The 27,520-nt window shown below is 40.4% G+C and overlaps 1 protein-coding gene across 2 annotated transcripts; it reads left to right on the top strand.

Annotated features, from left to right (window-relative positions):
• Positions 1-12,851: 12,851 nt before the first annotated feature.
• Positions 12,852-27,099, top strand: LOC109246498 (membrane-spanning 4-domains subfamily A member 3). Of its 2 annotated transcripts, XM_019414498.2 has the most exons (7): positions 12,852-13,057; positions 18,172-18,343; positions 18,988-19,122; positions 21,584-21,640; positions 23,526-23,684; positions 25,915-26,016; positions 26,640-27,099. In XM_019414498.2, the coding sequence occupies exons 2-7, from the start codon at positions 18,188-18,190 to the stop codon at positions 26,667-26,669; spliced, it is 639 nt and encodes a 212-aa protein (XP_019270043.2). In that variant the 5' UTR covers positions 12,852-13,057; positions 18,172-18,187; the 3' UTR covers positions 26,670-27,099. The 2 variants fall into 2 exon arrangements, with proteins under 2 accessions (XP_019270043.2, XP_019270045.2); XM_019414500.2 differs by lacking the exon at positions 18,988-19,122.
• The last annotated feature ends 421 nt before the right edge of the window (positions 27,100-27,520 follow it).

Raw genomic sequence — 27,520 nt, 5'->3', positions numbered from 1 at the left:
TACAGATTCAACGTAATAATCCCTATCAAAATTCCAATGACATTTTTCACAGAAGTTAAAAAAAATCCTAAAATTCATATGGCTGAACTAAAAAGGCTGAATAGTTTAAGAAGTCTTAAGAGCAAAGCTGAAGGCATCACACTTCCTAATTTTGAATTACATTACAAAGCTATAATAATCAAAACAGTATGGTACTGGCATAAAAACATATTATAGAACAATGGAATGGTATAGAGAGCCCAGATATAAACCCACACCTATATAATCAACTAATCTTCAATGAAGATGCTTATTAGAAGGTGGAGGAGGGTCAGTAAAGTATCCTCCAGCCTGTGAGAGCACTTCAAGACCAAAAAATGAAGGAAGCCAGTCTATGCTATTTACATAGAGTTTTAGTCAGGGTTACTTACCGACAGGGAGGATGGGGGCAGGCAGGTGGTTATCCAGATAGTACACAGCTATTCTCCACCCCCGTTCTCTGCTGCTATTCTCTACCCAGGCCAGACCACACACACACCAAAATTGGATTCTTACCTTACAGCCAAAAACTAACACAAAATGGATTAAAGACATTAAAAACTTGAGGCTGTAAAACTCCTAGAAGAAAACATAGGAGGAAAGCTTCATGACATTGGTCTTGGCAATGAATTGGATACAACACCAAATGCACAGGCAACAAAAGCAAGAACAAGTAGATTACCTCAAACTAAAAAGTTTCTGCACAGCAAAAGAAACAAAATAAAAGGCAACCTATGGAATGGGAGAAAATATTTGCAAAGCATACATCTAACAAGGGATTACTATCCAAAATATATAAGGAACTCCTACAACTCAATAGCAAGAAAACAACCAGATTAAAAATTGGGCAAAGGACCTGAACAGACATTTCTCAAAATAAGACATACAAAGGGCTAACAGGTATGTGGGAAGGTGCTCAACATCACTGATCATAAGGGAAATGCAACTCCAGACCCCGAGATATCACCTCACATCTGCTAGGCTATTATCAAAAAATCAAAAAATAACAAGTGTTAGCTAGAGTGTGGAGAAAAAGAAACCCTTATGCACTGCTGCTGGAAGTGTTACATTGGCACAGCTGCTATGGAAAACAATATGGAGCTTCCTCAAAAAAATTAGAAATGGGTCTCCCACATGATCCTGCACTCCCATGTCTGGGCATATATCCAAAGGAAGTAAAATCAGCATCTCAAAGACATATCTGCACCCCCATGTCCACTGCAACACTATTCACAACAGCCAAGATATGTAAACAAGCTAAACATCCATCGAGGGATAACTGGATAAAAATGTGTGTGTTATACATGACATATTATGCATATATTATGAATATAGATATTAGTCAGCCATGAAAAGAAGAAAATCTTGCCATTTGTGACAACATGGATGAACCTGAAGGGCATTATGGTGAGAATGTCAGACAAAGAAAGACAAGTATTGCATGATTTCACTCACATGTGAAATCTAAAATAATGTAACTCATAGAAACAGAGAAACAGTGGGGAAGAAGTGGGAAGATGTTGGTCAAAGCATATGAATTTTCAGTTGTAAGATGAATAAGTTCTGGAAACAATATACAGCATGGTGACCGTAGTAAATATGTATGGTGTACTTGAAATCATCTAAGAGACTAGATATTAAGAATTCTCATCACAGGGGTGCCTGAATGAGTTAGTCAGTTAAGCGTTCAACTCTTGCTTTTGGCCCAGGTCATGATCTCACGGTTCGTGCATTTGAGCCCCACGTTGGGCTCTGTGCTGACAGTGGGGGGCCTGCTTGGGATTCTCTCTCTCCCTCTCTTTCTCTCTCTGCCCCTCCCCTGCTTGCTCTCTCTCTCAAAATAAATAAATTAAAAAAAAGTATTCTCCTCACAAAAAAAGGTAACTATGTGTGTTGATGGATTTAATATTAAAATTAGCCTGATTGTCAAGCTATTTCATAATATATATGTATTTCAAAACATCACATTGGATACTTTAAATATACACATCTTTTTATTGGCTAATTATACCTCAAAAAGGCCGGAAAAAATAAAATATAAAATTAGAAAAATAAAAAAAACAATAAAAACAAAAAGTAGGTGATCTGGATCTCGGTCTTTCTGCCATTAGCCACTACCCCGTGCTGCCTCAAATAGTTTTATTTTATTTTATTATTTATTTAATATAATTTATTGTCACATTAGCTTACATACAACACCCAATGCTCATACCAACAAGTGCCCGCCTCAATGCCCACTCAAATCATTTTAAATTGATGACCTTTAGTTCTCTAGAAAACCACTAAAGTGTTTACACAGCCCTCAGTAAAACTAAAAGAGTTCATACCTATGAACAGAGAGGGCCCTTTCCTCATCTGGAAATAAGAATATTTTATACTAACAGATTTAGGAGGATATAGAGGAGGATGAATAATTGCTTGGGGCAAAAGAAATTATTGGGTGTGAGGCAACAAGTTTTTAAAGTATTTTTGTGCTACAAGATGAAGGTGATGATGTGGCTGGATTTTAGAAGGGCCTCCAGTCCTGCCACTTGATTCCCCAGGCAGTGTCAGAAAGGGGAAGGCATCTTTCTTCAATTCACACAAACATTTAACGATGAGGCCAGAACAAATTCAGTTCCAGTCTTCCCTTCACAAACTCTCCCATCATCTTTAATGATCATGAATTGAATGGCTTGTATTGTATTGTATTTTTAAGTTTATTTATTTTGAGAGAGGGAGAGAGAGAGAGAGAGCAAGTGGGGTCAGGACAGAGGAGAGAGAATCCCAAGCAGGCTCTGTGCTGTCAGTACAAAGCCCAATGTGGGGCTCAAACTCACAAACTATGAGATCATGATCTAAGCCAAAATCAAAAGTCAGATGCTTAACCTACTGAGCCACCCAGGCACCTCTGGTTGTTTCTATTTTATATGTAGTATCTGTATTATTTGAAAACTTTTGAAAGTAATTTTGACATATAAAACCATCCATTTCATGTGGTTCTATTAGAACTCATTTCAGATTCTCTCTCTTCCTGCCAAATAAAACAGGGAACATTAGATATTTAAGAGTAAAACAAGTCAGATATAAATCAAATCATATATAAATCTGCTACCCTTAAGGCTTTGTTAACAATTATATACATCCTCGCTTCACTTCTACAAAAAGTAAATAAAATATCCATTAATTGTGAGAATTATACTGTGCTTTGTGCATTGTCTTTAATGATTTTATTATTCAGTCATTTACCAAAATAAGAAACAGATACCCATGTCCACAGAAATATATTATCATGGGGAATCTGTCTGGGCTACCAGTAGGAACATGTACTGTTTGTTGTTGTTGTTGTTGTTGTTTGTTTTGTTTTGTGTTTATCTTAGTAAAGTGATAAGTCACTGCAGGCATTGTAAGCAGGGAAGTGATGTAATCTGATTTATATTTGAAAATCAGGGGTACCTCAGTGGCTGAGTTGGTTGAGCAACCGACTTGTTTCGGGTCATGATTTCATGGTTCATGAGCTCGAGCCCCACATTGGGCTCTCCCACATTGAGCTCTCTGCCGTCAGTACAAAGCTCACTTCAGATCCGGTCCCCCTCTTTCTGCCCCTCCCCCACTTGCCCTCTCTCAAAACAAATTATTAAAAATCAATCTTATTACCCTATGAACAATGGATAAGAGCAGTAGCTTAGAGGCATTATAAGAATTTTATAAGTAATTAAGGCAAGTGATGATGTTATCATGCCTTTGTGGCAGTAGAAATGGAAAATATATGGACTAATTTTCTATGTGTTTTGGAAATAGAAAAAAGAATTTCCAAATGGATTTAAAGTAGGTTTGGAAATAAATCATAATGAAGCATGACAACTAGATGTCTTGCTCAGGCAATTGTACAGATAGTAATAATATATACTAATATTGGGAAGACTGAAGATCGGAAGGACATTTTTCCCATTTGCTGAGATGTCAAGGTAACCATTAACTGGATTAGTTGAAGACCACCTTGAATGCCATTTGAGAAAATAAAGCAACGGGTAGAATATGATTGTGGGATCTCTTTTCTTAACCGAATTCCATTAAATTCCATTTAATTTTCTTCTTTCATTGTGCGCAAGATATATAAGAGCTTATTAAATCAAGTCTATATTTCTAGAATTAATTTAAAAATATAGGAACAAGTCCTTTGTTCCACCCTGCCCCCACCACTGCCTTATGGATTTTTGTTGTTGTTGTTGTTGTTTGCTTATGTAATCTTGTGTGCTTCTTTTTTTTTTTAAGTTATTTAAGGAAAATCATCAACCCCAGACTATTCTTGAATAATAGTTGAGAGCAACTTGACTGTTGTTGAACAGTTCGAATCTAGGAGTCAATGAACGCAAATTTAAGGTCTTACACTGCCAGTTGTACAAAACAGTATAAGCTTGTTTCTCCGCTGCACCAGATAGTATTGATTAGGTTCTGCTACCAGAATCTGACCTCAAATGTCACTGGCTGAAATGAGCAAAAGTTTATTTCTCACTCAGGTGAACTCCACTGTGAGTCTTAAGACCCTCCCCCACCCAGGCATCAGGAGCCCAACATTTCAGTCTGTATCTCTTTTATGACCTCACCCTATGTACAGATGCTTTCACCATCATTCAGGCAGGCGAATGTGTATAAAATCTACTGTGGGTTTCTCAAGTTGGGCAATATATCACAAGAGCTGGTGGGTTGAAAAGTCGAACATGCAAAGATTGCACAGTCTCAAAATAACTCTTTTGGTTAAGGTGTCCCTTAAATAATTGCCAGTCCTTTTTGGAAATCAAAAAATGGAAATAAAATCACAAGAATGTCTCTGTTGTTAAATGTTCCTCTTGTAAATTTGTAGCAGGTAGCCTGCCCTGAGTCTCCATAGCAATGTAAGGTTTTGTGTATATGTTCATTCTCTGCTTCAGAACATTTACAAAGCCAATATAATAATAGGTACTTTGTTTTTCAGTTCGGCCCCAGGCAAAGCTGGACTTAGCATAATTACAACTTATCAAAGAGTTAGTATTGATTAGCTCATATGCTTAAAACCTGCCAATTTCCCTTTTGCAAAAGTATTCCTGCTTTCCTTGGGAAGTGCCAAGGGACAGGTGAGAGTAAGGCTTCTTTTTCTTGAGAAGTAGGTTTTAGTGACATGATTGAGTTCCAGATCAATTGTAGATAAAAAGAAAAAAGTTCAACATGCCAAGAATTAGTAGATGTGTAGCTGTTTTAGCTTGATTACAGTAGTGTTTACGCTTCTATGAATGTTAGCTAAATGTAGAAGACTATACACCTGAAAAAGGAGGAAATTTACTGTATATAAATTACAGTTCAATGAACCTGACATAGAAAATATGCTAGCCTGACTACAAGGCACAATACCTCCATCCCATATGAACCCAACTGCATGGAGATACATTTAATGTATATCAGTTAGACTTTTTGACTGGAATTTATTGTTTTATTAGAAAATGAAAATTGTTCAGAGTGCCTGGGTGGCTGAGTTGGTTAAGTGTCTGATTCTCGGTTTTGGCTCTGGTCATGATCTCACAGCTAGTGAGTTCGAGCCCCACCTCGGACTCTGTGCTGACACTGTGGAGCCTGCTTGGGATTTTCTCTCTCTCTCTCTCTCTCTTTCTCTCTCTCTGACCCTCCCCTTCTCTCTCTCTCTCTCTCTCTCTCTCTCAAAATAAACAAATAAACTAAAAAAAAAAAAGAATTAAAATTGTTCTATGAAATACTCCTAAAAGAAAAAGTATTGAGAAGGCCAATAGGGATTTTAGTGGAAAGATGGAAAGGAGATGGAAACACGAAGTGGGGGGAGAGCAGTACAGATCTAAAGACATTTGGACTGAGGCACCCAACATCTTACACTTGAGTAGTTCAATCACAGCCCATCTAGGGAGGGACCCAGGTAAGCTCTTGATCACAGCTTGCAGGGAGTTCCCCAAATAGCCCATTAAAAGGCCCCCAAACTACCCAGTAAAAATCTGCAGGCTGACTGTGAGGAGGCAAGAGTAACTTGATGGCTTACTCAGAGAATGACTTACCAAGAAGCCACTGGAAGATGCTCAGAAGGTCTACTTGGCCAATAAGTTGGGGCAGATCCATCAGGGTGGGATCCCTGTAGATATGCTTCACTTGGGGCTTGCTGCCAACTCTTTTGCTCTTTTCTGAGGAGCCCCATAGCCACTTACAAACCAGAAGTCTAATACCATGGTGGGCTGAGAGGCAGAGTGGTAGCATAGAGCCTACAACATGTCTGGCAATAGGAATAATCCAAGAGAATCGAGTGGAATCTGTGCCCTAAGTAAGGTGTAGGATATTTAGCAGATCAGAATACAGGATGCCCAGTTAAACTTGGATTTCTGGTAACATTATTATTGTTATAATTATATTCCATGCAATACTTGAGACTTTATTTAAATAATCAAATATCATATGGAACATAGTTATATATATTTTTAAATTGTTGTTTTCCTGAAATTAAAATTTAACTGGGACTTTTGAATTTTATCTGGAAACTCTGGTCCCAAGGAATCCAGCCAGAGCAAAGCAGTGTTCTAGCAGTGTGAGTTAATGATCACTACTCTGTTGGTTCTTATTTCTCTACTAGCTTTGGACTTTATTTCCTATGAGTTGTCAACAGAATAATCTGACTAGAACAGCATAGGGTCTATTTCCTTCAGAAACAGCTTTTGACCCTAAAATACTTTTTCAGTCTTCTCCAAAGAAGAAAAGCAGTAGACACTAAGGAATTCTAATGTTTATATACAATACAGAACGCTCCGACTTGTAGAGAGTGCAGGATCACTCTTTATTTATGGGGAGGACTTTTAAATATCAATACTTTTCATAGTTCAGGATCACTCTTTATTTATGGGGAGACCTTTTGAATATCAATATTTTTCATAGTTCAAGATCACTCTTTATTTATGGGGAGACCTTTTGAATATCAATATTTTTCATAGTTCAGGATCACTCTTTATTTATGGGGAGACCTTTTAAAATATCACTATTTTTCATTCTATTTCATTCAATGTGATCTTTTGATTTGGGGCTACTACGTTGGAAGAGTAGAAGAAATACAGGCTCTACAATCAAAATGATTGTGTTTTCATGTGACCCCTTTGCTAGCACTACATCTTGCCAAATTCATATCCTGATTAGAAATAGAAGTGGGTGCCTATGCATCTTCCAATTAGTCCTGAATATCGATTGAACATGTGTCTGCTGATGTAATAGGCTGGACCTAAGGCCTGTAGTCACTCACTTATGGGCCCTACCCAGGCCAGAAGCTCCTTCTTCTGCTACTTTTTTCCCCACGTTAGAGGTTCATGTCTAAGACCCAGGATCTTGTTCCAGACAAGGCCAGCAGCTGGTATGCCTTCCTGCATCTCAGCGTCCCCACTGCCCATGAAGACAGGGCTGGTTTCCAATGGGCGTGGTTTCTATGCAGAGACTGCTATGGACTTGGCTTTGTGCAGTAGACCTTCCTGCCCTTTCTCTTGTTCCTGGGATAAAGTCCCCACATAAAGTGCTTCATCTTCCACCCATAGCATTCTTCAGACAACACTATCCCTTCTGTTGCAGGACTAGGGGTTCTTGCTCACAAGGTTTTATGCAAAGCCCCTGGTCTGGGCAGGGATTCACTGTGGCTTATATGAGCCTCCTAAACCTGGATCTTCTCCTCAATGCCCCCCTCACTGGTGTCTCCTAGGGTCCCCTCTCTCATCAACTGGCATGGAAATTAGACCTTTACTCTTCCTTGGGGCCTGAAAGATAGAGATCTGGGCTCCTTCTGACTAGGCTGCTCCCTCCAGCTTCCACATGGGCATCTGACACTTGAGAAGCAGCTATGCTCCCACCAGGCACCTGCCAGTGCTAATTCAGTGAGACCACTTTGATCCTTCAGTCAGCAGCATGCGGATCTTTAAGACTGTCCTGGACATTGATTACACAAAATTCTTTTTTTTTTTCTTAATTTGGAAACTTTTTAAAAAATGTATTTATTTAAATTCAAGTTATTTAATATACAGTGTAGTGTTGGTTTCAGGAGTAGAACCTGGTGATTCGTCACTTACACATAACACCCAGTGCTCATCACAGGTGCCCTCCTTAATGTCCATCACCAATCTAGCCCATCCCTCTACCCACCTAACTTTCAACAACCCTCAGTTTGTTCTCTGTATTTAAGATTTTCTTATGGTTTGCCTCCCTCTCTGTTTTTATCTTATTTTTCCTTCCCTTCCCCTATGTTCATCCGTTGTTTCTTAAATTCCACATGAGTGAAATCATATGATATTTGTCTTTCTCTGCCTGACTTATTTTGTTTAGCATAATACACTCTAGTTCCATCCACGTTGTTGCAAATGGCAAGATTTCATTCTCTTTGATTGCTGAGTAGTATTTGAATATGTGTATATATATTTGTATACATATATATATGACATATATATGTCATATATATGTTATATATATGACATATATATGTCATATATATGATATATATGACATATATATATGTATATATATATATATATATATATATATATACATATATATCACATTTTCTTTATCCATTCATTAGTTGATGGACATTTGGGCTCTTCCCATAATTTGGCTATTGTTGATAGCACTGCTATAAACATTGGGGAGCGTGTGCCCCTTCAAATCAGCATTTTTGTATCCTTTGGATAAATACCTAGTAATGTAATTGCTGGATCATAGGGTAGTTCTATTTTTAATTTTTTTGAGGAACCCCCATACTGTTTTCCAGAGTGGCTGCACCGGTTTGCATTCCCACCAACAGTGCAAAAGGGTTCCCCTTCCTCCACTTCCTCACCAACATCTGTTGTTTCCTGATATGTTCATTTTAGCCATTCTGACAGGTGTGAGGTGGTATTTCATTGTGGTTTTGAGTTGTATTTCCCTGAAGATGAGCATCTTTTCATGTGTCTGTTAGCCATCTGGATGTCTTCTTTAGAAAGGTGTCTATTTGTCTCTTCTGCCCATTTCTTCACTGTATTATTTGTTTTAGGGGTGTTGAGTTGATCAAACATCATTCTTGGTGGTGAGGGGGCCATTCCTCAGTCACCAGACCCCCTAGACAAGTCAGACCCCTAGCTACCTTTTGGGAATCACCCCACTCATTGACTCTGAGGATATTCCCCAGTTGTGGCTTAGGATCTGAGGATTGCTCAGCTTTGAGTATCTCCTAAATCCTTTGGCCCTTGAACAAGTTCTTAAACCCATCTCCAGTGCTCTTTTACTACAGTGAGAACAACTGAGAATAGAGACAGTCCTTCTTTGGTGAGTGAAGCTCACCCAAATGATTCCACGAGGTAGTTGGAAGTTGAGGAGGAACACTATACTAATGTTTTCTATGTAGACTATTTCGCTTTTTGCCAACAATATCATGATAACTCTTCCTGGTTTCCTGAGCAACTCTAAAAATGCAATGCCTTCCTCCAAAGTCTAAGACTAGATCTGTACAAGTGTATTTCCCCGCCTTGTCTAAAAAAATAGCATGAGGCTAAAACAGGAAAGAATAAGGCTTGTTTCCGATCATTGGTTTCATTTTATTTGATGGCTCACAATTTCCAGACCCTAGTAACAGCAATCTTTGTCTACCACAACCTTTTATTGTCTTATGGTTATACTAAGTAACGTCACACCTGGCAGGGCATGGTTTCCAAGCAGGGACTTAGAAACTTGCAAAGCTATAAACTAGTAAGCAATGAGCCAGACACATTGAACATATTTCAAAGTCAGAGATTTTAGATGGTTAACTAATTTTGTTTCTTAACAAGAATACATATGCTTACTAAGATATATAAAGGTACTGCCCCAAGAAGAGCATGATTTTAGTAGGTATGTGCACACATTAGCGTGCACTTGGGTGTAGGGATAAAAGCAAGGATGCAAACAGTACTTAGTAACTGGATTAAGACAAACAACGCTTGAGAAATGTATCACTTTTCAAGGTCTTAATGGGTCCCATGTGGATGAACAGCTGGAATATTGACTTCATTCAAATCAAGATTCATTTTTTTTTTCCTTTTGGAAATTAACAACTTGAATTTTGAGCTTGATTATTCATTATGTTATTGCAGCACCAAAAGCTAGTCAGCATCCTTGAAAACATTTTCTCTTGAAATTAGGGACTATTGCACACCAGCAGAAGTCATCTGTGCAAATCGTGAAAGCAGTTTCTCATAATTCTCTCTCTCTCTCTCTCTCTCTCTCTCTCTCTCTCTCTCTAAGGAACTGAAGAGCCTTCCCATTTTTATTCATTTATTTCCAATGCATGTAAAGATCTTAGTTGCTAAGACCTCTACATGCATTCTGTCATTTAATCTTTATACGTGCTGTTCTCTAAGGTGGGTACTATGGTCTTATATTTACAAACGAGACAACTGAAGTCTTAGAGTTTAATTAACTTCCTTTCAGAGCTCTTTTTTTTTCCTACAGTTCTTAATTTAAAACGAGTATGTTAAAAGGAACTACTCCTTTCCTCACTTACTCATATTTCTTCCTCTCCTTCCCTGAGAGCACTTTCTTGTCTTTTCCCTTCTTATTCTTCCTCTTCCTTCTCCTCCTCCTCTCCTTCCTCCTCTCCCTCCTCCTTCTCCTTTTCTTCCTCCCTCACTTCCTCCCCCTCCCTACATCCCCTGTCCCTCCCCCCTCCTCCCCCTCCTCTTCTTCTCTTCCTCCCTCTCTTCCTCCCCCCTCCACATCCCCTGTTCCTCCCCCGCCCTTCTCCTCCTACTGTTTCATCAGTATTCCATTTGCAATGGCTCTGGCTAAAGTGAAACATGAGGAACATACCTTTTGCGGCCATCCTGTTAGCTATTTCCTTATGTTTAGAGTTTCTCTGTCATCCAAAGCTCCAGAGTCTCTACTCCAGGCTCGGGTACCAGCCCTGGTCACAGAGCTCCTGCACACGATTACATTTTCCTGGCTGCCAGGCCTCCGCTCACTTCATATGCAGAGTCCAAGTTCACCATGTCCCCTCCCAGAGCGCTCCTTCGGTCATGGTATCCGGCCTCTTTTTCTCTTTTCTGTGACCGAGTTTCCCCTTCTGCTCCAGTTTCTAGAATGAGGACCTCACCCAGTCATGGGCTGCCCCCTCCAGACTCTGTCCTGTGACCTTCCTAAAGACTGCATTTTGAATCTCCACATGTGATTTATTGCCCTACTGCCTCTTGGCTCTGATCTTCCCATCATCTATTTAAGGGCACTTTATTTATTTAGGATGATTGTGGAATGTTAAGCCTAAAAATAAAACTGCCAGTCATTTCACCAGCAAAAATGGGTTGGTGCAGGAATAGTAGGGAATTGCAACGTGACAAAAGCAAGCTACAGCAAACCATAGGAAAATCCTCAAAAGGAAGGGGAGGACCACTCTTTTATCGAGAAAGGGGCGGAGCTGGGGAGGGCTGTTAGAAACAAAAAGTCCATTGGGGAAAAAGGGAATTCTAAGTGTAGGGGCTCCTTGTTGGCTGAGTGTGACTGTCTCTCATCGGCTGGGCTGTTGCCAGGAGAGGGTGGTGAGGTGAGAAACACCTTTCTGTCTTCTGCTGGGTATTAAAGAAGGCAAAATAGTATGGCTTGAGAAGGGAGGTCTCTTCCTGTGGGCTCTGCCATCCCAGGGAAGCAGTAGGGTGTGCGAGCTGCCTGCTTTTGGCTTCCCAACACCATTTTCACAAATGAGGTTTCTTTTTATTCACTTTCCCAATAATGTATCTTCTGAGCTGGGGTACTTTTGAAAGTGAGGAGAGGCTTTATTAATTAATTAATTTGTTTATTAAATTTAAGGAAATGTATATTTATTTTTGAGAGACAGAGACAGAGAATGAGCGGGGGGAGGGGGAGAGGGAGAGGGAGACACAATCCGAAGCTGGCTCCAGGCCCCGAGCTGTCAGCACGGAGCCCGACGCGGGGCTCGAACTCACAAACCTCAAGATCATGACCTGAGCTGAAGTCGGACACTTAACTGACAGAGCCACCCAGGTGCCCCTCTTTATTTATTTTCAACTTTATTTATTTTGAGAGAGAGAGAGCAAGTGAGGGAGGGGCAGAGAGAGAAAGGGAGAGAGAGAGAGAGAGAGAAAGAATCCCAAGCAGGCTCGGCATTGTCAGCACAGAGCCAGACGTGAGGCTCGAACGCACAAACCATGAGATCATGACCTGAGCTGACCTCAGATGCTTATCCGAATGAGCCACCCAGGCACCCCAGGAGGCATCATTATTTACAAATCACACTGGGAGTAGCAGGCATGACCCTGACCTCACCCTAGCCAGAGCTTGAGGTTTGCACACAGCTTGGCCGGGCACCGGATCCGGTTAGGAAAGCTGGTTAACGTTTCTATGCCATAGTTTTCTCTTCTGTGAGATTGGGTTACCCGTTGTACCTCGGCCTGGAGTCATCGCGAGGCTGAAGTGAGTTAATGCGCGCAGGGCATTTAGAGCGACGACTGGTACGCAGCAGTCATTCAATGCCATCAAACTACAATTTGCCTAATTTTTGTATCTTTGACGTTGGCAGACGAACCAGCCTGTCTAAGCCTGTGAGAATTGAACGTAAGGATGCGTGTGACCACCCTCCCTCCTCCAGACGCTGCTCTTACTATCTGACTTCATTCTTTTCTTACTGGGCAAGTGACTGCTCGACGCCCCCCCATCCCACAATGCTTTCCCACCCATCTCCCTGTACTTCCTGCTTGCATTTCTTGGTCCAACCATATGTTAAGCAATGTCACAGGGCCAGCAGACGGTTACTCCTGCTGCCAGTTTCCTAATCAACGGCAAGCCTTGGGGACGCACAGTGAAAGCAGAGTGGTCCCAGGTGCCCGTGTGGTTGGCACACTCTGCAGTCAGCCAGCACCACATTTTCACCGACTCCTCTAGAGTGTTGCCTCAGGCAAAGGTACGTTAAGCCTGAGTCCGAAGAGGCTGCAGTTTTCCAGAAAGGACATCATCGCTATCATTACTGAGCGTCTCCTACTCTGCTTCAGAGGCAGGACGTCTTCCAACGCTTGAAGCCTCCAAGGTAAACCCTACAGATTCGCTCTTCAGAGAAAGCCCCCTTTTTTCTTGTCTCCTGGGTGCCACCCAGGAGAGTCAGTGGGCCGTGAGGATGTCTGCAGAGTGTTCTGGTTGGTTGTCACGTAGAGATTTGGAACTTTCAGCTGTGAACATGGCTTCCCCTTAGAGTCTGATTGTTCCTCTGGTGTTGAAAATGTAGACATAATTGTCTACTTATTTCTTTGGAAAGACACGGGCGCGGACACCACCTACACACACACACACACACACACACACACCTCTTAGATGTATATAATCCAAGTGGCTGCCGCCAAATTCGGCTGCCGGCTGTGGGAATGAGAGATGGTCTGGACACATCTGAAGTAAAGATTTAGTAAGTGAGTTTCTGCATGAGCTCAGAGGGACGGTAACGATACTCTGAAAGCCAGATTGCCAGGTTCGGGTCTCCAGCTCCTGAAATTGCTGGCCTTGTGGGTTTTGGCAAATTACTTAAGTCTTCTGGTGTTCCACTTTCTCGCCTGCAAAATGGAAAGGATCATAGCAGCAGTACCTATTTATATGGATGTGTGAGACATATGGTGGTTAAATGGGTAAAACATTTAGTGCAATGCCTGACACACACTAAAAGCCAGATAGGTGAACTTAATGGGTTCTCAGGAAATCTACACTTCTCCCATTAAAAAAGAAAAGCTCAATTGACCACATTATTGAACATAGTTTATTTTGCCTGAAGCCTGAAAATTCTCCCTGATATGTATAGTTATTTTATTTTTATTTATTTATTCTTTAATGTTTATTTACCTTTGAGAGAGAGAGAGAGAGAGAGAGAGAGAGACAGAGTGTGAGCAGGGGAGGGGCAGAGAGAGACTGAGACACAGGATCTGAAGCAGGCTCCAGGCTCTGGGCCGTCAGCCCAGAGCACAACACGGGGCTTGAACCCATGAACGATGAGAGCATGACCTGAGCTGAAGTCAGAGGCTTAACCGACTGAGCCACACAGGCACCCCATTTATAGTTATTTTAAAAAATCAAGAGGTACCTGGGTAGCTGAGTTGGTTAAGCATCTGACTCTTGGTTTCAGCCTAGATCATGATTTCATGGTTCATGAGTTCAAGCCCCACATTGGCCTTAGGGCAAACAGCACGAGCCTGCTTGGGATTCTCTCCCCCTGCCCCTCCCATCTCTGCCCCTCCTCTGCTTGTGCTCTCTCTTTCAAAATAAATAAATAGGATTCTTGCTCTCTCCTCTCTCTCTGATTCTCCCCCACTCAAGCTTTCTCTCTCTCTCAAGAAAAATAAATAAATAAACTTAAAAAATAAATGATAGATTTCCTCCTTCCAGAGCTACTCGGGAGTTTCTCTGTATGAGAGGCTCCAATCCTCACAAACATATTTCACATTATCATTCATAAGGCATGGCTACATCAAGCTGGACCAAAAGTTCATTTATTTATTAAGCATGTATTTGCTGAGTGCACAGCATGTGACAGACACAGATCTAGGCCCTGGGGTTACCAGGATGGGAAGACATCAGATACAGGTGAACATCCAGTCAGTTGAGGTTCAGACACGTAGTAGTAGGAAAAGGGAAGCAGAGGGCAGGGCGTTCTGAGGTAATAAAGGGGAGGCTTCCTCCAGACCCGGCTGGGACTCAAGATGGCTTCCCTCAGGAAAGTGTGGCATGTGGACTGAGAGTCAGTCTGGAAGAAGAGCAGAAATTTTCTAGGTGGAGCTTGAGAGAAAACGTGTTTCAGGAAGAGAGGAATAATACTGAGAAGGAGAGTTGAAGACTTTTGAGAACTTGATGCTTGGGGGGCATTAAAAGAAATAAAACATGGCTGGACAGAGCTGTGAGATAGGGAGGGGGAGGCGTGAAGCTAGACTAACAGGCAAGCAGGTATCTGATCATGAAGGAGCACCGCTCTCCACATTAATACATTTTAGCGAGGTAGATATCTTATGTAAAATATAGTTGTATTTCCCAGGGCATGTGGTTGGCTGTCAGTGAAGCATGCAACTCTTGATCTTGAGGTGGTGAATCTGGGCCCCATGTTGGGTGTGGAGATCACTTAAAAAAGAATAAAATCTTTAAAAAAATGTATATATATATATATACATATTTCCCAATGGATAAATGTTAAGCCTGAGCTTTGCAAGGTGATGTTCAACATAGATGAGAGAGGGATTTGAGGGAATTAAAAAAATTTTGTTTTACGTTTGTTTATTTTTGAGAGTGAGAGAGACAGAGCACGAGCAGGGGAGGGGCGGAGGGAGAGGAAGACACAGAATCCAAAGCAAGCTCCAGGCTCTGAGTTGTCAGCAAGAGCCTGATGTGGGGCTCGAACTCATGGATCTCGAGATCATGACCTGAGCTGAAGTCAGACGCTTAACCGACTGAGCCACCCAGGTGGCCCTGTTTGGCCATTCTTATTATTATACATCCTGACCAGGATTACATTAGGTATTTATTAAAATAGACTTTGCTGTCAACTTTTTGATATTTCCTCCTTCTTGGATTCCGTGCATAGTGTTGAACATGGAAGGTAAGGGTTCCTTGTCATTCTGTATTTATCAGTGTTTAAACAGAGCATGTACCTAAATGCTAGCATGGAAATCAGTATTGGCAGGACATTTCGACGAGAGGTAAAATAGCAATTTCCAATGTGATAAAGTTAAAGATAGAATGTGTTCTGACTTTCACCTTCTTAGTGCCTTTGTGAATAAATAAGCATGACACATACCCTTTATGATAGAGAACTGGAAAGGTAAACCTTATCCTGAAAGGAAGCAGCATGGATCTAATCTGATAAAAGTGAGTGAAATTATTAGAAAAATAGATCTGCCGTACAATCTGCAACAAACAGTAGAAATTAAGAAACCATTTTAAACTCAAAGTCAATAGTTTTGGCAGAATTCAGCAGTATATAATGGGTTTGTAGTTAATCTCTTTTTTCTTTAAAAAAAAAAAAAGCTTTTTTTAAGCTTATTTATTTATTTTGAGAGAGACAGAGAGCAAGTGGAGTAGGGGTAGAGAGAATCCCAAGCAGGCTCTGCACTGTCAGCACAGAGCCCGATGTGGGGCTTGAACTCATAAACTGTGAGTTGTGACCTGAGCCAAAATCAAGAGTCAGACGCTTAACCGACTGAGCCACCCAGGTGCCCCTGTGGTTAATCTCCTACTGTCCACCTCATCAGTTGTAAAAGCAGAGAAGCATTTTGCAATCACTTTGTGTTGGAGAAGCCTGTTATCAGTTATTTTACTAGCAAAAATGGGTTTATTCAGGAAGAGTAGAGAATTGCAATTTGGGACAAGCAAGCTAACACAAAATCTTATGTGAGTCCAGACAACAAAGAGAAGGAACTGCTCTTTTTATAGAGGGAAAGAGGGGAATTAGGAGTTACTGTTATACACACAAAGTCCCTTGCAGCAGACTGGGACTTGGAAATAGAGTAGCTTTTAGTTGTGACAGCCTCTTGTTGGCTGGGCTGCTCTTCTCTGGGATAGTAAAGTGGTATTGACTTGGAAGATGCCAAGTGCTTCTCTTCCTGTTGGGTCTACAACTGAGGAGGAGGGACAGGGCACGAGAGCCCCTGTTGTGGCGTCCTGACTCCATCTGAAACAAGTTTCCCTTTATCAGTTTTCCCACTAGGAAGTTATATTGCTCAAGATTGAACATACTGTGTGTGTATATATATATATATATATTTTTTTTAATTTTGTTTAGTTTATTTATTTATTCTTTTTAAAAAAAAATTTTTTTTTCAACGTTTTTTATTTATTTTTGGGACAGAGAGAGACAGAGCATGAACGGGGGAGGGGCAGAGAGAGAGGGAGACACAGAATCGGAAACAGGCTCCAGGCTCCGAGCCATCAGCCCAGAGCCTGACGCGGGGCTCGAACTCACGGACCGCGAGATCGTGACCTGGCTGAAGTCGGACGCTTAACCGACTGCGCCACCCAGGTGCCCCTATTTATTTATTCTGAGAGAGAGAGAGAGAGAGAGAGAATCCCAAGTCACTGAAAGTGCAGAGCTTGATGTGGGGCTTGAACTCATGAACCATGAGATGGTGATCTGAGCTGAAACCGAGTCAGACATTTAACCAACTGAGCCACTCAGGCGCCCCCAGTGTATATTTTAGCGACACATCTTTTTTAGGTGTAATGATTGAGGTGGTTGTTTGGCGAACCTTATATACAATACTTTGAGTCTTTTTTTTTTTTTTTTTTTTTTTGCCACAAGGCAGAGTATGAGTTAAAGTTAACATTTACCAACTGTCTATTAGGTTAGGGACTTCAGACCTTATCAAAGTTGCCTCTTGCCATGTTAATATGAAATTAAAATTATTTTCATTTTACATATGTGAACACTGAGGCTCCCATTACTAGATCACACAACTAATAAGTGGCCAAATTTGGATTTAGATTCGTCTCTTCCACGGTGCTTAAACTCTTTCCGCTGTACCGAACGGTGACCTAGAACGGTATCTTCCATATAGTACTATATAGCATAACGATTAAAAAATGTTCGACCTTAAAGTAGAACGTCCCTAATAGAGCTGAACTCAGTTATGAGCTGTGTTAAGTGTGGGTAAGTTATCTGACCTCTCTATGCCTCAATTTTTTCATCTTTAAAATCGGAATAATAATATCGCAACATAGATTGTTGGGAGGATTAAATATGTTAACACGATCACAGCAACCAGACAGTACCTGGCATGTAGTAGCAACTCAATAAATTATACTTCTTGTTATTATAGGGAGGTGACCAAAGTCATTTTCCTCAACCAAGAGATCAACTCTCAGTGAAACCATCTGTCTGGTTGTCCAGGATTGATTTGAAGAAAGAGGGGCTATGTAATGTATACATACATATAAAAATGAGAAAGGAATCACACTTCACTGTTTCAAAGTTATGTGAGGCACTCAGACTTACTACAGTAGTTTGATGGTGTCTACTACTCCAAGACAAAATGAAATTCAACAATGTAAATTGATGCTCCATTTGTGGAGAGTCATTTTGATGTATGGACGGAAATGAACCCTTCTGTTGCACTCAAAAAATTGTAGCTGGTGGGGAAAGGGAAAACATCAAACCTTTGGATTTCTTTTCTGTGATAGCCATCAATAACCCCAGATGGCCTCCCGAGGAGATGAGAATGCAGAACTGGAGGCAGCCTCAGCAGGTGGTACCCCAGCGAGCCAGGTGGAACCAGAGGTGGTGAATAACTCTGTCTACCAGTCCATTAATGGATCACAAAATCAACAGAAGGAGAAGTTACAGGCCCTTGGGGTAGGTCATCTTTAGTTTACAAATTGGTTTAAGACAGAAGAAAATAAATAGCATGTGGAAAACCTTGTCCTCATCAGGAGAGATTTCTGAATTATTCATCACTAAGTCAATAATGTTGCTTCTTTAAGAAAAGACTGGGACCCATTTTAGACCTGGGGAGTAGGAACTGTCCTGTCAGCATTGGAGAATGGACTCCAGTCTGACCACCACCTCGGGAGGCTGAGTTCTTATGAATGCCTTCCGTATTTTAGATCTAAAAATTGGATTGACGAAAGCTTGGATGAACTGCTGTTTAATGTCTGAGTGCCTTCATCATACTATGGCCCCAAGGTGTGCTAGGAAGATATTTGACCCCATCTGTGTTGCCAGCCATATTGCCTCTAGTTTTCTACCACTGTCTGGAAGGAGTTTGTGAGAATGGACAGGAGGAGGGAGAGACGTGGTGATGAAGGGCTGCCATTGGGATCGGTGGGAATGGCATAGAACAAAAACCTCCCAGAATAAGGCCTTGCCCAGTTAAGCTTGACATTGTCATCATTTCCAGCACTGATATCTCCTTTCTGAAGAAAATTCAAATGGTCTCTTCTCCATGGACACTAGTACATGACCATTATGCTTTTTTTTTTCTTTTTTCCTTCTTATAGGCCGTCCAGATCCTGAATGGAGCAACAATTCTGGCTCTGGGTGTTTTTATAGGTTCCTCACAAAGCATATTTCGTCCCTTCCGCCAGTTTTTCTTGGTCTTCTACACAGGCTACCCACTATGGGGTGCTGTTTTTGTGCGTATTCATGTTCCCCTGACCATAGATCATTTCTTAGATACCACTGCTAGAAATGTGTTAGATTATTAAAGTGTTGTTTTTAGGTTATTTGGAGATTGCATGCTGTGGGTTTGATTTGTAATTCCTTACACAACTTTTAAAAACAAAGTGCCTTCCTGAGTAAGAGAAATCACATTTGCTGAGTACAAATTAAGTCTCAAACATTAACTTGATGTATTCATGCATTAAATCCAGCTATTACATTTATGGATGCTAAGAAAATCAAATGAAAAATGAGTATTGGTGAATTGTCTTGTGCAGTCAAGAGAGTCCTGGTTTGGGAGATAAGAGATTTGCCTGCTGATTACAGTCTGGAAATCAGAAGACTGATTTCCCCTATTTGAGTCAAAACGGAATCAATAAAATAGGCTTTGGTTCTAGGTGGTTTTAAAATTTATTTGAATAAATAAATTTGTTATTTGATTATCAACTACCTGATGTTTTCTTTTTAAAAAGATAATTAGTTGGAACTATTTGCTAACCAGACACTAATTTTTTTGTCTTTGTTTTTTCTTGTCTATTCTGGTGTTAGACCTTTGAGAATTTATAAGTGTTCGGTCTCAGACTACCATGAAATCCAAGATGGGCAAGTTTAGTTGAAAATAGTAAATGGAACATGTAATTGGCAAATGAAGAAGATATAAATTTATAGCAAATCTGGGGCTCTAATTTATTCGTGAGTTTAGTTTTTCAGAATCATCGACCTTCAGATCTTCTTTAAAACAAAATTGCTCATAATTTGGCAACAATCTCATATGCTGACAAAAGATGACATTCAGTTTCTGGATGCAGTATAAAACACGTAATTTGGATTTAACATTTCTGAAATTTTTAGGTAGTTCCTACTATCATTTTGATGAAATACTTGGAGTCTGAATTTTTCTAGAAAACCTGAAGTACACATTTTCTCTGCATAATGAATCCTGACTATCTAAATGGAAAACTTCCATATTGTATAACAGAGGATGGTGAAGTGTTTCAGTTATTCCATCAGGAAAGAGTTTTCTTTTCTCAGAAAGCTGGGGTCAGTATGTTGGGAAAATGTGGTCAGGAAGCCAGAGCTCATTCTTTGAAAGCGTCCTCAGCATGAAGGTTCAAATCTGACCATTGGATTCCCATCGCTGGAAGCTTTGCCCCAGCTCTGTCTATCGCTGATGGAGTAAAGTCTAAGATCCACGACATTATCTGGCCTTACCTGCAACTACACCCCTGTCTCCCTCCCCTTCCCTCTGTATACGGGCCCTGCTGTTTATTGACCGTGTGCTTCCTTATATGAACCAATCTTCCTCTTACCCATCCTTATTGACCTTTGAGAAAAATATCTAAGTTCTTACCCTTTAGTTTCTTCAGTAAGATAGTAGAAATAACATGGGGGCCCTCTTTTTGGGCCATTTTTAAATGGGGAAAAAATACATAAAAACCTTAGCTATTGTTAATAATACAAGTGCTTTAGGTGTGCCGGGCCAATTTCCAAGACCTCATCAAGTATCATTTCATTCCATCCCCATATAGCTATAAGGTCAGTAATATTAACATGGGGATATGCACATCTCTATTTTACAGAAAAAGAAAGTAGGCAAAAACTGAGCCTAGGTGACTGAATGAATACAAGCTGAAGATAGGGTCAGGGTGCATATGTTCTCGACCATAAAGCTCTAGTGACCCTGAACTTTCTCGTGATAACCATCTTGTTATTTGACGTGGAATCCGAAGCCTGTTCCTTTGTGTTCAGGCAGAATATTCGAGAATTGAATCTATGGAGCCAGCTCTTGCTCTCCATGATTTTGGCAACTTTGCCCTCAAACCATAGGCGTGGCTCTGCAAATTGTTGTAAGAATTTGTGGGGTATAAAACAGCATGAAATTTTGAGAAAGCCATCAACTTGTAGAGAATTCACTTTATAAAATTAGAGTCATGAAAATAATAGCTTATCAAAATAATCATTTAAAATGAGTGGGTATAGTGATGTAGACAGACTTGCTGAAGTTCTTTCAGAACATCTAATCCAATAAATCAAACCCTCATCTGAAGCTTGAGTCAGAATATGAGAATGACGTTATATATGCATGTGTATGTAAATAAATATTATTTACATTTAATATAAGTATAAGCATAAAGATAATTATATCACATTACATATATGTCTTTATCTTATGTTTTTAAAGTATGCACGCTCATATAATGTATAAAAACAGATGTAATAAAATATCACATGTTTGCTCAAAATTTTAACTAATTTAAAATTTTATTCATACGAAATGATGAGCAACATCGAGTATAATTCTCTGTGATAGAGTGTGAATTTTAGAAAGAAATTTTATGCAACCATTGCTAGATATCTACTAATTGACGGAGGACAAAATGAAAATGGTTGAGACTTAATGTTCTCTTATCTGTTTCATTTCCTGTGTTTAAACAGTTTATTGTTTCAGGATCCTTGTCTGTTGCAGCTGGGAGAAAACCCACAAGAAAGTTGGTAAGTGGCAGTTCTTCCTGTATTCCTATGATTGTGGAACTAGAAATAAGTTACCCATTAATAACAAGAGAGTAGAGGTTGGTGAATTCAACTGAGACACCGAGTCTTGTGTAATGCACAAGAAAATTCTCTTAAGGCATTCAGATGGTAAATTATCAGAAAATCATGGAGATTGTGAATGATTCCTGGGATGGTTACTTTGAATATTTGATGAATCTGAAGCTCAGAAAAAGGCTTCTTGATTTTTGCGTGTTGTGAAACTTGACTAATTCTAACTACTTTGAGTGTACCCTTTCCCACCACTAAGTCCACACCCAAAAGCCAAAAGTTCTATTCCTTTAGTGATTCCTTATACACTTCATAAGTCCCTGTTATGTGTTCTCACTAAATCATCTCTCTGCCAGCTACACGCCTTTCCTAGCTCATTCACTCTGCCTTCTCCATGGATGGCCACCTTGAACACCAATCCCTTTTCTTTTACCTTTATTCTCTGTTGATGACCTTGCTCCCTATTCTGAGAAACCCAAGCCCTTAGAAAAGAACATTCAGATGCCCTCTCTAACATCCACTTCACAGAACAGGTCTGAACCGATTCGTTTTTTATTCTAACTTCTTACCGTAGGTGACTCTGATTTTCTTCAAAGCTGTCATCCCTATTTGAATACTAGATTCTGTTCCTTTTTTTCCCACCTGAGTGCATCACTCCAAATGTCTTTCTGCTAGATTTTTTCAATCAGCCTATCAGCATCCAGTTACTAATCTAAGCAGAAAAAAAATACCTTGACCTTATTTTCTCCTGATAGCTATGGGCACAATTTGCTTTTCCTTCTGTAGTTAAACTCCTCAAAGGAATTATCTACACTCTGTCTCCAGTTCCAATCTACCCAGTAAGGGCTTTATTGTCTTCCCTACCTATCGAGTAAGAACTTCCAATCTACCCAGGAAGGGCATTGTTTTATAATAAGGCTTTATTTTCTTCCCTGTTACATCTTTGTAACCACTCTCCTTAAGATCACTACTGATTTCTCTGTTGGCAACGCAGAGATCAATTCCCGGTCCTCATCTAACTTGATTCATGGGCAGCATTTAGTACGCAGTGGATCACTCATTCCTCCTTCCAATCATTTCTTCATTTAGCTTCTAGATCACTTCCATTAGCTGGTTTCCTCTTGTCTTTTCAGTGTCCCCTTCTCAATCTCCTTTCCTTTGCTTCTCTCTGACCTTCAAAAGTTGGGGTGCCCCAGAACTCAATTCCTTGTTACCTGCCCTACTCACTCCTTTGGTGACCTCATCCATGCTCCTGGCTTCAAGTGACATTGCATGCCCACAACCCTGAAATAAACACTTCCAGCCTAGATCTCCCTCTGGGCAACAGGCCGGTGGATCTCATTGCTTCCACTTAAGAGTTCTAAAATCTCCCAAACTCTATCCTAATCTTCCTCCTCCAACCTTCTCCCTCCATTTCCTCCCCATATCAGCTGATGGGCACTCCCTCCTTCCAGATCCCTGAGGATTATCCCTGACTTCTCTTTCTTTGACAATCTTGAATCCAATTGATTCACACATCCTGTTGGCCCTATGTTCAAGCTAAATCTGACTTTGACTGTTTCTCATCCAGTCAGACACCATCTTTCTTAACCGGGTTCCTTGCTTCTACCGCTGGCCCTGTCTACACTAGTCCTGCTTGAGACCTCAGTGCTCCCATTAATCTAACTGCATTGCCCCTTTGCTCAAAATCCTCCAGGGACTCTATATTTTCCTCAGAGTAAGAACCAAAGTTCTTCTTAAGACCCGCAGGTCTTAGATGGGGGTTTAAATGAATTGCTACCAAAGGAAGGAAGCATGTGCTTCCTATATTAATTGAAAATTCCTGTTCTTTTTTTAGGTGGAACACAATTTTGGAATGAATATTGCCAGCGCTACCATCGCTCTAGTTGGGTTTGTTTTTGTCTCGATCAATTTAGCAGTTAATAAGTATTCTCTCAAGGGATGTCTGTCTTCACAGTCACTGGACTTATGCATTTGCATGGGCGTCTTATCAAACGTATGTTTTCAAAAATTATGTTTAATTATAAAATATTCCAAATGATCTCAAATGTACAGAAGAATATCATATCGGGTATCATGCTACCTTGATTTGAATCCGGGCTTTGCCACTTATTAGCTCTACAATGAAGGGCAAATTAGATAGTGTTTCAATGTGCTCATCTTTTTTTTTTTTTTTTTATTAGTTTTTGAGAGAGAGAGAGAGAGAGTATGAGTAGGGGAGGAGCAGAGAGAGAGGGAGACACAGAATCTGAAGCAGGCTCCAGGCTCTGAGCTGTCAGCACAGAGCCGGATGCGGAGCTTGAACCCACAAACTGTGAGATCGTGACCCGAGCTGAAGTTGGATGCTTAACGGACCGAGCCACCCAGGCGCCCCAATTTGCTCATCTTTGATATGAGGATGGTAATAGTATCAATCTCACAGGGTTGATGTGAGGGTTAAACAAGTTCATATTTGATGAGCAATTAAGACAGTGCACCTTGGGGCGCCTGGGTGGCTCAGTCGGTTGAGCGTCCGACTTCGGCTCAGGTCATGATCTCGTGGTCCATGAGTTCGAGCCCCACATCGGGCTCTGTGCTGACAGCTCGGAGCCTGGAGCCTGCTTCGGATTCTGTGTCTCTTTCTCTCTCTGCCCCTCCCCTGCTCGCACTCTGTCTCTCTCTCTCAAAGATAAGTAAACATTAAAAAAAATAAAAAAAAACCCAGTGCACATTGTGTTATAATATTAGTATTTATTGCTGCTGCTACTATTACACTCCCCAGAGAGATTAAATGAAATTTTTAAAATTTCATATCTTACTTAATAAAACTGACTTGGGAGATTTACAGTGTTCTCTGTGACCTGGGATTTTTGAATCATGAGTCACCGAAGTTTGGAATGTGGTACTTCACGTTGGAATTTTGGGGGTATATTATTTTTAAAGGGAAGCTCCCTAAGAAACTTTTCAAATGATGTTGTTGTTTGCGTTAGATATTCTCCCTCTTCTGAGGTCAATTTAGAATTAAGGTTTTCCTTTAAATTTGCCTTTTTTTTCCCGTGATGACCTATTTGATGACCTATTTTTACTGCCTGACTCCCAGTCCTCCTGTTTGCTGGCAAAGAAGTTTGTGCCTCATTTTTTTTCTTTCTGAAATGTATTGTTAATTATCTAAGTTTATATTTCTATGGGTCTGGGTTTTTTGTTGTTGTTGTTGTTGTTGTTTTTTTCAGGTGGGTTTTGTAGTATTTTCCTTCTGGAACAATCTTGTGTTTGCTTCTCCTTCGAGGTGCCTCAGTGATAATAGCAGGATCGCTAGTCTAGTAATTTTGTGTTTAATATTTCAGTTTAGTGTTTAGTTTCTAGGGATGGCATAGACACATAAACCTTCTAATAAAATCCCATTAATGAAATGGTGGGGGGTCATTTTTGTCCATTGTTCTGAACTACCTACTCGTTTCTTTAGTTGGCTATGACTCAGATTCCTAGACGTTAGCAAGAATATCAGAATTTTGCCTTTACAGCCTCTTCAGCTGTGACCACTTCATGTGGTTGATAAAAAATGCAATGTATCTCTCTCTCCAGGTAAATTTTTTCCATTTATCTATTTATTATTTACTTATTTTTAAAAATTTTTTTTTAACATTTATTTATTTTTGAGACAGAGAGAGACAGAGCATGAACAGGGGAGGGTCAGAGAGAGAGGGAGACACAGAATCTGGAACAGGCTCCGGGCTCCGAGCTGCCAGCACAGAGCCCGATGTGGGGCTCAAACCCACAGACCGCGAGATCATGACCTGGGCCGAAGTCAGACGCTCAACCGACTGAGCCACTCAGGCGCCCCATTATTTACTTATTTTTAAAGTTTATTTATTTATTTTGAGAGAGAGAGAGAGGGTACGCATGGGAAAGGCAGAGAGAGAGAGGGAGAGAGAGAATCCCAACCAGGGCAATGCTGTCAGCAGGGAGCCCAACATGGGGCTTGATCCCATGAACCGTGAGATCATGACCTGAGCCAAAATCAAGAGTCAGACACTTAACCAACTGAGCCCCCCAGGCCCCAGTTTCTATGTTTTTAGGTTGATAAGGTGTCTCTTAAAGAGTGTTGGTGTGTGCCTGTGTCTTAAACCTAATCTATGGTTCACTTTGTTCTGTTTTAAGGGAGGGAGATGTTATATTTGGTTTCTTGATGACATGTTTTCCCTCTGAATGTTTGTACTATGTGTCATATGAGGCATCATATCTCCTAGGGCATCATGTCTCTAATGCTCATCCTTACCTTGCTGGAATTATGCATCAACATCTCTGTTTCAGCCATGTGGTGTGCAGAAAACAAATGTAATTCCAGAGAGGTGAGTTTGTTTCCATGACTAATAATTCACATGGTCTGCTAAGGTTTAAGGTTCTCTCCGACTTCCAGAGTTGAAAAGATATACTTTTATGTAGTAAGGATTTGTGGGGTTCCTGGAGTTAGAGACGGTGTGAAAGTGAGGGATGGAATGAAGGCTGGAAAAGGATTCTGATGTGAAAATCTAACCGGAAACAATATATTTAAAATAATATTCAATACATTTATAACATCACAGTATGATCTTATAGTAATATAATTAGTGTGATAATAAATGACAATATCAATAATAATACAGTTACTACAATATAATAATATAATAATAATATTTAACATATTTTTATACAGATATAATTAAGTTCAATAATTTCCATGTAACCTGTCAGTTTCTAACTGTATACCCAGGAAAAACCATGAATTCTTTCTAGATTTTAGGTAACTCACCTATAAGATGAAAACATTTTCATTGTCTTCTGACATTTGTTGTGAGGACTATGTATATAAAACTTTAGCATAGTAGTAATCAGTGAACACATATTATTGACGATAATCATGATGATTAAGGAAGGGATGGAAGGAGAGGGAGATGATGATCCTTTTCTTGGAAACTGATGTTTTATTTTCCAGGCGATTTCCTCACCTCGTAATTCTGTGTAAGCAGAAATGCCTCCTGATGAAACTAAATCTGAGAGCAAGGAAGTTCAACCTCAACTCTCCAAGGAGTCAGAGCTTCATCAAAGACCTCAGGAAGACAGGGGCCTCCTCTCTTTACGGCACGAATCAAGAGAAACTTGAATTTCTGACTCAACTTTTTTGTTTTTGTAAATTCTGTGCTCACCACTCCAAAGTTGTTCCCATAATCGGTGCTCTTTCTTCTTACCCACCTACCCCATTGCCTTACAAGGTTTAAAGGAGGCAGGCAGAATAATTCCCGTTTTATGAATTCTCTCTAAATCCAACTCCCAACCACCCATTGAGAAGGAAAACGAGACAGATGTTTTTTGCATTGCAGAAAAATGCTTCTTGACTTTAGCTGACGTCAGCATTGTAAAAACTCAAATAAAAAAATCATCATTATCATCGTTAAGATCGTTTTTTTCTCACATTTGAGGGGGGTAGGGTCATGTCTCAGAGGTTTTATTTCGGTCAGCTTCTGAGATTCCCACAAGCCCTGATACGTAAACGATGGTGTTGATCGGGGACTTTGAGAGCAATATCAATCAACATTTGTTCTTCAAAGGATGGCGAGAAACTGTAAAACGGAGAAGTAAGGAATAAGGGCTTTAGATCCTTACAGATCTGGGTTTAAATTGTGGTACCGTCACTTGTTACCTGTGTGAAGTTGAGCAAGTTACTTAAGCTCCCTGACCTGTTTTTCCTCATCCATAAAATAGGTGTAATATCAATGGACTACCTCATCGGTTGTTATAAGGCTTCAGCCCTTGTAAGTGGTACGTAGAACCACAAGTCCTAAGTGGCCGTTGGTGCCGCCACTGCTGTTAAGGCTG

Source organism: Panthera pardus, unplaced genomic scaffold (assembly GCF_024362965.1).
Source record: "Panthera pardus isolate Hobbes unplaced genomic scaffold, ASM2436296v1 HiC_scaffold_12, whole genome shotgun sequence".
In the NCBI taxonomy this organism is placed as follows: domain Eukaryota; kingdom Metazoa; phylum Chordata; class Mammalia; order Carnivora; family Felidae; genus Panthera; species Panthera pardus.
Note: the sequence above shows the minus strand (reverse complement) of the source record. Positions and strands in the feature narration are given on the sequence as shown.

Coding starts and splice junctions, on each gene's coding strand:
- LOC109246498 (XM_019414498.2), top strand. CDS start 18,188: ATGGCCTCCCGAGGAGATGAGAATGCAGAACTGGAGGCAGCCTCAGCA. Junction 18,344..18,987: donor AGAAGTTACAGGCCCTTGGG/GTAGGTCATCTT, acceptor TCCTTCTTATAG/GCCGTCCAGATCCTGAATGG. Junction 21,641..23,525: donor GAAAACCCACAAGAAAGTTG/GTAAGTGGCAGT, acceptor TTCTTTTTTTAG/GTGGAACACAATTTTGGAAT.